Source organism: Orcinus orca, chromosome 17, assembly GCF_937001465.1.
Source record: "Orcinus orca chromosome 17, mOrcOrc1.1, whole genome shotgun sequence".
Lineage (NCBI taxonomy): Eukaryota > Metazoa > Chordata > Mammalia > Artiodactyla > Delphinidae > Orcinus > Orcinus orca.
This window is the reverse complement of record NC_064575.1, coordinates 46113168-46126076: the sequence shown is the minus strand read 5'-3', so window position 1 is coordinate 46126076 and position 12909 is coordinate 46113168. Positions and strand designations below refer to the sequence as shown.

The following is a 12909-nucleotide window of genomic DNA, read 5'->3' as shown; positions in this document are numbered from 1 at the left end:
ATAACTATTTAGTGAAATTATATTCTAAAGCCACGTAGAGAGGTAAAAATTATCAAAATTACTCTGGAACATGTTACCCATAAGGTATAGTATATATGGTTTTGAGTATGTATAGTTTGTAATAAAATGCTCTTTCAGTTGCAAGTAGTGATAAATGCAGATTAGTTTATAAACAGTGGGTTTTTGCTCTGACTACCCAAGTACAATCACCTGTGGTGCTTTTAAAAAATGCCAGTGCTTAGGCCTTGACCTCTGAGGCTCTGATTATTTGGTCTGGATGGTGGGGAGAGGGGCTGGACATCCGTATGTTTTAGATTTCCAGATGATTCTCATATCCAGCAGGAGTTGAATCCACTGGTTTAAACATTAATGGAGGTTTTAATTGGCTTTCAAAGTGAAAACATGCAAACATAAGACTTGGTTGCTTAATTATAACATTAATAAATATATCAACCTGGAGTTAATCTTGCAAGTTATTGCCTATAATGCAAGCGGTTTTTCTTTTAAATAAATTGGATATACAGCATTTAAATATTGTTAATGTAGGAATAAACACTCTTAAGAAAACTGAAGGCTGTAATGCTGAAGTTGCTAATAGCTTGTGATAATGTAGTCAGATTCATTTGACTGTCATTACACAATACCCAGAAAAGAACAGGTGTGGGAAACAGAGTTCAAGAGTTTAAAGAAAGTCTTCTGGAGACTTAGAGATGTTTGAGACAGTCATCACTATGGATCAAAGTGAAATGAGAGATCTTGGAATTAGAGACTTTTGAAGATGCCTCAAAATTATGTTTATTCTTATCTCCCATTTTCATGTGATTAACAGGAATTGGATTAATAGTGTTGGATTCTATATGAAGATAAAACTATTCTCTTCCTTAGTGTGGAGAGATCAAGACTGTTGTTGAATTGAGATAGTCTGGGAAATGGAGGGATGGGTCTTTAGCATTGAGGAGCTCCAGCCAAATAACTTCTTCCTATGTCAGACCTCTGTCATAAATAATTGAAGAATGTATATTATGTAGTTACCAATTGGCATGGATTATAATGATTAGCCCAGTTTTAATAGGGAATTGTAGCAATTTCCAGCTAGTTTTAAAAGGGTCATGTCATGTTTTCTGAAATGTGATGATCTTTTATTTTTTGTTTTTAGAGACTTTAAAAAGTTTTTGTTGTACACAGTTTTTGCCCCTCCTAGTGGCACAAAAACCATGCATTTAATGTAGACAAGCATAGGAATCTAAAATTCCCTCACTCTATCTGGTTAATGAGTTCATTTTAAACAGACTCTGGCTAACTTACTCATATTTATATTGCATCAGCACCTTACACCTGGCAGCACTTAATAAATGTCTGTTGAATTAATAATAACTCAAGTTTGTTATTATAAAATATGCCACTTTTTTTTTTTTTTTTTGCGGTACGCGGGCCTCTCACTGTTGTGGCCTCTCCTGTTGCGGAGCAGAGGCTCCGGACGCACAGGCCCAGTGGCCATGGCCCACGGGCCCAGCCGCTCCGCGGCATGTGGGATCCTCCCGGACCGGGGCATGAACCCGTGTCCCCTGCATCGGCAGGCGGACTCTCAACCACTGCGCCACCAGGGAAGCCCTATGCCACTTTTTATTCAGGAGCTAGAACTTGGTCTATCAGTGGCCTCTATGACAAATATATTTTTACTATGCTATCTCAGGTGGAACAGTAGAGTACTAGTTGTGGTAGAAATTGTTTTTATTGCTAGTTCTGCACATTTACAGCTGTTTCCAAGTGGAAATAGAGCTGCCCTGGTATTTCTCTAGTTTGTTCACAAGAAAGGAGGGTCCATATAGTCTATCAAACTCTTTTCTTGGCTTGATTTTCTACAGACAGCAGGTGGCAAAACTATGAATACAATAGGCTGTATTTTCAGTAATTAAGAAAAGCCTTGCCTCTCTAAAACTTGCCTAATTTTTATAACTATATAATTATTTATGCCTTCTGATTTTGCATGTATGTGTGTGTGTTTTTACTAAAATGATAAATTATATTTTTGGTCTGGCTAATGGTTATATGAGGCTATTTGCATTCCAAGTAGTTTTTATTCTGTACAGTTATAGGAAGAAGACTCTGGTTACACTAATCAAGTCATTTTAGAGTGTCAATAAATTAAATTAATTTTTTTCTTCTCAATTTAAAGGCATTGGATATAAATTCAAAGAGCTTGAAAAGATTGAAGAGGGCCAAACAATGACGATTGGTGGAAAAGAAATAGAAGTCATGGGTATAATCTCTCCAGATGATTTCAACAGTGGCAGATGTTTTCAGCTTGGAGGAGGAAGTTCTGCTGCCTTATGTTCTTTTCAGGCTGTCAAGAAGTGTTTCTCTAACCCTTTCAAAAGTGTCTGTAAACTAAGTTCAAAGGAAAATAGACAGAAAAGTTTCCAAAATTGTAAACCACGCCATGACCCATATGCACCAAGTAAGATTTCAAAATTAATTTGATTATTACGTTTTTACTGTCTAAAGATGTTTTGGTATGTGAATTTAAAGTTTAAATTTTGTATTAAAGCTTTCAGGTAAAAGTAAATATTATTTTTCAGACATACAGTCTGATGTAAGGGATAATGTTGAAGTTGAGTAACAATATAGTGTGAGAATTATTTCATAAGTATATGTACAATTGCAAGAATAATCAAAATACTATACATGTGTTAAAGGAAAGTTGTGTAAATTGTAGATGTATACACACATACATACATGTATATGATTTTGAGTAAAATCTGATATCTTTAATTGGGAGAAAAATTAGTAAATTCATGAGTTAGGAATATTTTTGAGCTTCCGTTTTGAATCCCATATGCTTTGATCACGTATATTAGTGATTTAATTCAGTATTAAAATATTGAAAGGTCAGATGTCATGTAAAGAATTCAAATTTTATTCATGAGAATTCAATTCATCAAGTTAATTTTCACATTAATGAATTTAATTTAAAAATTACATAAAAAATAAAACCATGTCTGTTTATGACTTTTTAAAATTTAATGGTTCAGTCAACAAGTATTTTTTGTGTGCCTTTTATACATTGGGCCCAGAGGTGAAACTGTCATGACAGAGCTTCTCATTTGGTGAGGAGACAGACAAGAAATTTGAATTATAGTGTAGTAGATGTAGAAGTTGGAGAATAGGCTTTTTTCGTAACAGTAGTAAAATAAAAGTATTAAAATAACTATTAAAATAATCATAAATAAAAGTATTAAAATAACTATTTTCCCCTCTTGCAAGTATTATGGAAACAGAATTTTTGAAATAAAGGGACCTTTTAGGTAATTTAGACCAATCCCTTCACTATGCATTTGAGGAAACTGAGTCCCAGAAGGATGAACTGACTTGCTTGAATTAAAATAACTGTTGGCATAATTGAGATTAAAACCCCCAAATTAAAAATTCCTAGCTCTATTCTAGCTTGTTTGAGACTTAATTGAAATTTAGAGAGTGGAAGCTTATGCTTCTGATTTTTCTCTTTATCTAAATATTTTGTCTGTCCCACTAGCTCTTTTAACAAGCCTCCTTCTCTCCTTTATTCTTATTTCTCTTTGCCTTCCTGTCATGTAATAATAGAGGGCTGTGAGGAACTGAAAAGAATACTGTACTTAGTGAAAGACCTGAGTTAGAGTCTTGGTTTTACCACTGAACTAACTGGTCCTTCAACCTGTTGGGGGAGTCACTTCATTAATATTTTTGCCTCCTCATGTGTAAAATGTGGGTTCTAATAACTACCATAGAGACTTAGAGTGCCTGGTATATGTTGTGTATGATAAATATTTGTTGACTGAATGAATGAAAAATTTTATTGTGATAATTTATATATATGTGTATATGAGCATGTGTGGGTGTGTGTAAGCAAGCCCTTTTTGTAAATGGTAAATAGTTGATTATTCTCTCTTTTTTTTTATCTTGCTAAGGTTAGGACTAAGTTGTACACTTAAAACTAAAGCATGACAGATTTTGTTAGCATTGAACAATGCCTCATCATTGTGAAGGTAGAGGAGCATCTTAAGATTTGAATTGGTGTCCTATTGCTGTGGTGCTTTAGGTTTTATTTTTCTTGAAGCTGGGTACTTTGTTAGATGACTTATGATTCTGTGGTCCTTCTTGCTTGAGCTGTGTATCATCTTTACCTCTATCTTCTTTTTTTCCCTTTGTCCTTTTTAAAAGATAGAAAAAAATGGGGCTATTTCTTGGTTGGAAATCCACAAGGCATACACTCTTGCTTTGTTACTGGGATATAGAGGAAACCCAAGGGCCACATTTTCCATTTTCACTCCCTAGTCCCCTACCTGCCAGGAATTCACCTCAAAAATGAGAGGTGAATTCCTGGTTGCTCAGAAACATGGGAAGATCACAGAAAATTTTCTTCTGGGTAATTGCTATCAGTAAACACAACCAGACTCTCATTCCTGTGACTATGTATTTCCACATTGATGGTTATTTATTTAATCTTCTTTTTTTTTTGGCCACACCATGCAGCTTGTGGGATTTTAATTCCCCGATCAGGATTTGAACCCGTGTCCTCGGTAGTGAAAGCTCAGAGTCTTAAGCACTGGACTACCAGGGAATTCCCCATATTTGATCTCCTGGAACCCATTTTTAAAAAATCTCCTTTTCTCATCTTTGTTCTTCTCTTTTTTCCTTTTTGTTTATTTTTTAAAATTTATTTCTTTTAACCATGATGTAGACATACAAATATATCCAAAAAATTATTTTGATGAGTTTATTTTCTGATTTCAGATTTATCAGTTGAGACCAGCTTTCTAGTTAAGTTTGATTTTGTTTTTTTGGGTGACTTTTAATAAATCTTTTAAATTGTATTAGCGTGTTTCTAAAGAATTACATTGTTATTTGATGGTTACTTCATGCTGCTTTGCAAAGATTTATGAATGAAGTAATTAACTTTAAGCAAATAATGGTGGTGAAGTCAATGGAAAATTTGTCATTCTTTCTCAGTTCTTCTGAATAATACGAGTAATGGTCATTGTTAGTGGGTACAAGAATGAAAAAAGGGAGCCTTTATATTAAATTTAGAAAGCCTTTCCAGAATAAGAAGTTGTGAGTATTAGCAAGAGCATCTTGGCAAAATTCCAACCTGTGCTTTCAGTTGGAAATAGTTCTCTTTGCTCTGAATACTGAACTATTAAGTGTTGTGACTGAATTCTTTATGAGACAACAGTGAATTTCAGTGGTTTCAAAGCACTTTTGGGCATGAAGTTTGGAAAGCTCTTTGCAATTCTTTGCATGAAATCTTACATCAATAAGGCAAGAGATTTTATTTTTTTAATTTTGTACCTTTGCTTAGCATTGATGTTACTGAATTTCAAAGTTTTTTTGCCACAAATGATGGCAAATAGTTCTACCTTCTGAGTAATTAGAGCAAGATAATGTAGTTACTGACAGAGTGAAATTGGAATACATTTATAATTATGCTTTTCTCTTTTTCTTAAGATTCACTTGTTATGCCACGACCAGATAATAATCACCAGCGGATGTTCAGTAAGAACTGTTTTCCTGTTGTGGATGTAGTGATAGATCCTCACCTTGTATTTCACCTTCGACCACATCAGAAAGAAGGGATCATATTCCTTTATGAATGTGTGATGGGAATGAGGTAAGAAAATAATCTGTTTAATCTGAGCTTTGATTTAACCTGTAACATAATGGTTTTCTAGGACAAGCCTGATATATAATGCATCTCAGTGGGTACAGCATATATTTTAGTTAGTAGGAATGGCAAATGGTACTTAATGTGTATGTTTATTCCGCAGGTAGTTCTTTTTTTTTTTTTGCAGTACGTGGGCCTCTCACTGTTGTGGCCTCTCCCGTTGCGGAGCACAGGCTCTGGACGCACAGGCCCAGTGGCCATGGGTCACGGGCCCAGCCGCTCCGCAGCATGTGGGATCCTCCTGGACCGGGGCACGAACCCGCGTCCCCTGAATCGGCAGGCGGATTCCCAACCATTGCGCCACCAGGGAAGCCGCCCCCCAGCTTTTTTTAAGCAGATTTTTTTTTAAATTTATTTTTAAAATTTATTTTTGGTTGCGTTGGGTCTTCGTTGCAGTGCACAGGCTTTTTCTAGTTGCGGCAAGTGGGGGCTACTCTTCATTATGGTGCGCAGGCTTCTCATTGCAGTGGCCTCTCTTGTTGTGGAGCACGGGCTCTAGGCACGTGGGCTTCAGTAGTTGTGGCATGTGGGCTCAGTAGTTGTGGCTTGCAGGCTCGAGAGTGCAGGCTCAGTAGTTGTGGCTCACTGACTTAGTTGTTCCATGGCATGTGGGATCTTCCTGGACCAGGGATCGAACCCGTGTCCCCTGCATTGGCAGGGGGATTCCTAAGCACTGCACCGCCAGGGAAGTCCCCCTCCTCCCCTTTTAAAATTGAGTTTTCTTAAAGAATTGTAGTCGAAGTACAGTTGAAGTATCAATAGAAGACACACACATACATACAAACCAGACAAAGGGAGTAAAAAAGAAATCAAAGGTGTCTGCTAACATGTTAGTACCTTTCCTTCCAGTCCTTTTTTGTTTTATTTTTAATGCATAGGACCTTGACTTTTATACTGGTCATTTACTAGGGAGTTGGGAATGTAAATTTCCCCAAACTCTAAGAACCCGTTGAATGATGACAAGTTAAGGGAAAACTATTTCCTAGAAACTTTCTAGATTCATGTTCTTTCTCAAATCTGTTCTTCCTTTTGGAGATCTTATCTCACTTGGCCTGAGAATCATCTTTGATTTCTTCTCTCTCACCTTCTCTATCTAATCAAACCTAAACTTTTGATTATTTTGACCTCCCAAATATCATTTGGGTCCTAATTGTTTCTGGCACCTCACTGTAGCAGCTCTAGTAACTGGTGTCATAAAATTATATTTTATCTGGACTATTGCAGTGGTTTCTAACTTGTGTATCTGCTTCTGATACTTGTCAGATTCATTCTCCTTATCACCACCAGCTTGATTTTTCTGAAAACAATTCTGAACATGGCATTTCCTTGCTTAAAATTATTACAATTCTCAGAACTTAGAGCAGTGTTTCCTAATCTGTGATATGCACTTTACTGGGTTGTGTATGGGATCATTTTAGGTATACATGGACAAACTTTATTTTTAACTTTTAATAGTAGCATATTGAGTTAATGAATAATTAGAAAGAAATAGCACATTAAACTTTTTGTTTCACAGATAAATTATGCTTAGAAAGAGTTTTCAAATAAATCTAAGTAAAAAAGTGAGTTGATTTAGAGAAAAATAATAAATAATAACATATAGTATCACATGTATGGCAAAAAATTGTAATGGTAGTCATGAAAGACTGATGTTTGGGAGATGCTGACCTACAGGATACAGTCTGAGCTTTCAAGGATAAGTATCCTCATCTTCTGTCTTCTTCCTATTTTGCCAGCTTCCTAGCTTTTATTTTCTTGCTTGGAATTCAGTTCAAGCTCCAACTGTACTGATCTACCTGATTAATGTAGTGAATTCCTATTTACCTTTAAAACTCTGTTCAAGTTTCATCTTCTTCAAGAGAAGTCTTCCTGTTCTCTTCCCTATACCATGATGGTGGATGATGGATGGTGGATCACTATTTTCTCTCTGCCACTCACTATGTCTCAGTTAGCTGGCATCTTGCAGTGGCAAATTGTTGATCTAAAATAATAATAGTGGCTATGATGCATGTTTGTAATTTTTTCTCTACACTTTGAAATGGAGAACATATATAAAATTGTGTGGTTTTTTTTTTTGGCTGCATCGGGTCTTAGTTGAGGCCTGCGGGATCTTTCATTGCAGCGTGCGGGCTCTTCGTTGCAGTGCGCAGGCTTCTCTCTAGTTGTGGTGTGCAGGTTCCAGAGCTTGTGGGCTCAGTAGTTGCGGCGTGCAGGCTTAGTTGCCCCGTGGCATGTGGAATCTTAGTTCCCCGACCAGGGATCGAACCTGTGTCCCCTGCATTGGAAGGCACATTCTTAACCACAGGACCACCAGGGAAGTCCCCTATAAAATTGTTTTTGGTTATTATTTCTACTAGTAAGAAATACAATAGATTAACAAACTACACTTATATTTTTGGTAATATCCTTAATTCCTTTGGATTTTGTAACTTTAAAAATGTATATCTAATACGTTCAAAGAGCTTTAAAAACTATGAATGTTATAAAATGCCACTTACTTATATTATTATATTCCTTATAATATTTAATTTTAAATTACATTAACCAAGTAGGTTTGTTGGATGAGAGTTTTACTAAATTACATGTATTAGATCAAATAGTTAGTGTTTATTTTTTCTTACAGCTTAAGTAGCTGTTTTGGTTGAGGACTTCATTTACTGCCAGAGAATCATAAATACAGACCAATAGATCTTTCTGGTTTACATTTCAATGTATTTTAAACTGTTTTGATATCTAATACTGAAACTGATAAAAACTGCTCAACTGTTGGTGATGAGAAGCATGGTTATAGTTAAATTATTCAAAGGTAGATATAAAATTGGGATTCATTTCTAATCTCTAAATATAGATACATGATAGTAACAGATGATTTAGATTCAACTCTAATTTCAAGTTGTTTTAGTAATTTAGTTCACAAATATGTAATGAATATAATTAGCAAAGATGCAAAAGAGAGATATGTCATAAATCAGCTGATTGAAGAGCTAGAAAAAGTGTTTAGTGGGGGCTAGGATCATCCTACGTACAAAATATCAGCTTCTGGTTCTTGACTAATAGGTGATGATATTAGGGACATAAAATATTTTCCTTTTGTAATTGAAGGAAGTATAATTGTTTCTAACAGGGTGAATGGCAGATGTGGAGCTATTCTTGCTGATGAAATGGGTTTAGGGAAAACATTGCAATGTATTTCGCTCATCTGGACTCTACAGTGTCAGGGACCCTACGGTGGCAAGCCAGTAATAAAGAAGACACTTATTGTCTCACCTGGAAGCTTGGTGAATAATTGGAGGAAAGAATTTCAAAAATGGCTAGGAATTGAAAGGATCAAGATATTTACTGTTGATCAGGTAAGAGACTTTTAAAAGTTTAGCCCTGGTCATTTACTAAATCTCTAGATTTTCAAATCAATACTGCAGTTTTCACTGTCTGCGTAGCAGTTTTTCAGGTGTAAGTAGCTCTGACCCTTTGCAGATAAATGGAATCTTGCCCTACAATTTGGTCATGAGTTAACATATTCTAATACCTAGTTAATGGTTGTCAGGAATACACTGCTTAAATTTGATTTCACACAGTTTTTGCCCATGATTTGTTAAATATTATCTTTTTTTTCTTAGGACCACAAAGTAGAAGAATTCACCAAATCTCCATTTTATTCTGTTCTTATCATCAGTTATGAAATGTTACTTCGTTCCCTGGATCAAATTAAGAATATAAAATTTGATCTTCTAATTTGTGATGAAGGGCATCGTTTGAAGAACAGTACCATTAAGACAGCTACAGCCCTCATTAGCCTCGCCTGTGAGAAAAGGATAATTCTAACTGGTCCGTATTTACTTTTGGGGAGATATGATGGTATTTTTGCCTAGTGAATATGCAAAACTTGTAATATGATGTTTGGCATCCAAAGAATTGATGGTATTGAGTGGAATTCATAGTAATAAACCTATGTTAGTTGAGTCTTGGTAGGATTCTGAATTATTTAAATCCTATGTAATGTTCTGCAGTCCAGATTTTGGATTCTTTGAGGAATAAACACAATGGTATCATGGTAAAGAAGGTAGGAGATGGGACTAGACTGCTTGTGCTTGGTTTCCAAGTCTATTTACAGCTGTGCAACTTTGGGCAAGTTATACTTCTCTGTACCTCAGTTTCCTTATGTGTGAAATAGGGATAGTAAGACCATCTACTTCATAGAGTTGTTGTGAGGGTCAAATGAGTTAATCCATGTAAAGGTCTTGGAAGACTACCCTATACATGGTAAGTGTTTAACATAAATATCCTCTATTTTTATATGTTTGTGCTGTATGCATATGGTTTTTTTGCTGGCCAAAGCTTCTGGCCCAGACTGTCTGGAAGGATGAGATAGACTGTGTGTAAATACAAGAATCTGTTTCTACCAAATCCTTTTTAGCTTAAGGCCTAGACTAGAATTAGGCCTGAATAACTCAGTGTAGCTTTTCTCCCACACCTCACTTTGGTCTTATGTGGTAGCAGAGGAAAGAAGAGAGTTATATTCATTACTAAGGTTTGCGACCCTTCCATTTTCTACTTAAGGCTCTATTTCCCTATCATCTTTAATCCTTTTGGAAGGGATGGGCAGGGCATGATTATCCTTATTACATCATATCTCATGGTGTCCTTCATGTGTCCTATATGCATGTCAGAGCTCTCCTCTGAAGTTTGAGGAGGGAGAAAGGGTGTGACCAACAGCTTATTCCTCCATTCCACATCTTTAGGGTAGAAGTATGCCCTGGAGCAACAGAGAAAACTCCCCCTGTTGTGCTCTCATTGAGTTGGGGTGTGGAGGGTACCCATCTTTAAGTAATTTATGATCATTTGACCTCCAGTTTGTGAAGAAGGATTGTATTAACCATTACCAAATGTGATTTTTAAAACTATATGTGCTTTCTAGAAATGATTTTGGGAACTGTTAAATGACCTTTACATTCTTCACATTTAGTCACTTAAAGATAATAAAGATAAAAAGGACAGGGATCAAATCTTACAGTTATATCTGCCCCCCAAATTTAGTAGATGTTCAACAAATGTTTGTCAGTAATACTGGTGATATGGAAACCAGAGAATAGAAAAACGGACTTTGAACATTTAGTAGAGGCTGTTTTTAAAGAAAAAAATGAGTTGGGGAAATGGAAAACTTAATCTAGGTAATTTCTGTATCTTTGGCTATTTGAGAAACTAAGTGGATTCCTTATACTTCTTGACTAGCTTTTGATTTTGAGATCCTTGGGGTCAGAAAAGCAATGGAAAAAAAGATTTAGCTGAATTTAGTTACACTGTGTTGGAAGAAAAAAGCAGAGACTGTTTCTTTTTACTGCTCAATGTGGGGTCAATATTGCTTATGGAGTTAACAGCTATGGAGTTAAAAAGATTGGCGTTCGAAGGGGAAAGAAAAATGGGAGAGTGAGAAACTAAGATTACTTTTAGGTAATAATAATAGATAATAAAAAAATAATAGATTCTCCTCTATTTGAAAAACAGATAATGTCCTTTAGCAAAAACGGACAGTTTTACTAATATTCTCAATTATAAGCAAATACCAATTCAACTAGCGTTACAAATTAAATTTAATATTTTCAGTAGAAAATGATTCTGGGACTTCATTTAGAAGGACTGTCCTGATGATGACCAGTGAGTTGTTTCCTTTGAGGAATTAACATTGCCCCCTTTATTCGTACTTTGTCTTCTTTATCTTGTTTCTGTTTTCCAGTCCTTGTTTCTGTTGCTCCTGAGCTGTGAAGGTAGGTGAAAACTAGCACTAACTAACCTCTTACATTTAGAATTACTTACAATTGGTTTTTATCTCCTTAGAATTGCCTGAATAAATTCTTCTTTTTTATAGTGGCAGCATATCTTACTCCCAATGTGATTTGTGTCTTATTAGGAAGTAACATTTATATATGAGTATGTACAGTGCTCATATATAATAGGTGCTCAGAAGCTATCTAAGAATCAAATGAAAGTAATTTTGATTTTGTTTCCCTCTGCTATCTAGCCCAGTGCTGTGAAGAATATTTAGTTAATATTTACTGGAAATTTTAATATTAAAATTAAATTAAAATTTAATAGAGGTGTATTAGACTTCTAGGGCTGCTGTAACAAAATACCACAGACTGGGTGGTAAATTTCTTCAATGACAGAAATGTATTTTCTCACAGTTCTGGAAGCTGGAAGTCCAGTGTCAAGATGTCAGCAGGTTTGGTTTCTCCTGAGGCCTCTCTCCTCGCCTTGCAGATGACCATCTGCTCGCTGGGTCCTCTCATGGCCTGTTCTCTGAGTGTGTGCATCTCTATGTCTTTCTCTCTTCTTGAAAGGATACATATTGGATTAGGGCTCCACCCTTATGAGCTTCTTTAACCTTAATTACCTCCTAAAAGGCCCTGTTTCCAAATATATTCACATTGGGAATTAGGACTTCAACATAAGAATTTTGAGGGGACACAGTTCAATCCACAACATCTTATGTTAGATATCCTTCATTAGATGTTAGATATCCTTTCTTTATATTATAAAAAAGAAAAATCTGAGATTTGAAAAAATTCTCATTAAAAAGTGAGAGTTAAAAATATATATCACACACAGACACAGACACACAGAGATACATACACATATTGCTATATTATAGCATGCTTAGAAGCTAGAGAATGGAAATAAATCATCCTTCAATCTCAATTTCTTAATGAGCCATTAACATTTTGTCATGTTTCATTATTCTCTCACACACACATGCACACATGCACACAGAGAACATACATACATATTTCTTTTTTATATATACATACAAAATCCATCTTTATTCATAGACACACATGCACAGCAAAATACACTTAATGTAAACATTTTCCTATGATAGTGCATAATTTTGAAATGTGGTGATGGATATCTACAAGCACATACTTTTCTGTATAGATTCCTAGAAGTGGAATTATAGGACCTGAAGGAAAGATACATGTATGAATATGTATAAAGAGCTCTTAGAGCTTTTTATGGAGATAATAGATGTGGATATAGCTGTAGGTTATTAGCAACGTTCCAGTACTTTGGTTGGGTGGTAGATTTATGTCTCCTTAAAAAGTAAACAATAAAACAAAGAAAAAGCTTTTATTGCTGGGATAGAGGTAGGGAAAGAGAAAGAGTTCTCTCAGTTTCCCTAGAAGTTTCACTTCCATAGCCCTGAAAATAGTTTTAGT

General features: G+C 35.5%; 1 protein-coding gene across 4 annotated transcripts in view; it reads left to right on the top strand.

The window, feature by feature from the left end:
- The window catches only part of RAD54B (RAD54 homolog B), a 95456-nt gene that overhangs the window by 59866 nt on the left and 22681 nt on the right, over window positions 1-12909 (top strand). For all 4 annotated transcript variants that reach the window (XM_033438284.2, XM_033438285.2, XM_049700235.1 and 1 more), the window contains 4 exons: window positions 2177-2458; window positions 5482-5644; window positions 8823-9048; window positions 9316-9523. In XM_033438284.2, the coding sequence (XP_033294175.2) occupies window positions 2177-2458; window positions 5482-5644; window positions 8823-9048; window positions 9316-9523 (879 nt within the window). The remainder of the gene's footprint in view (window positions 1-2176; window positions 2459-5481; window positions 5645-8822; window positions 9049-9315; window positions 9524-12909) is intronic.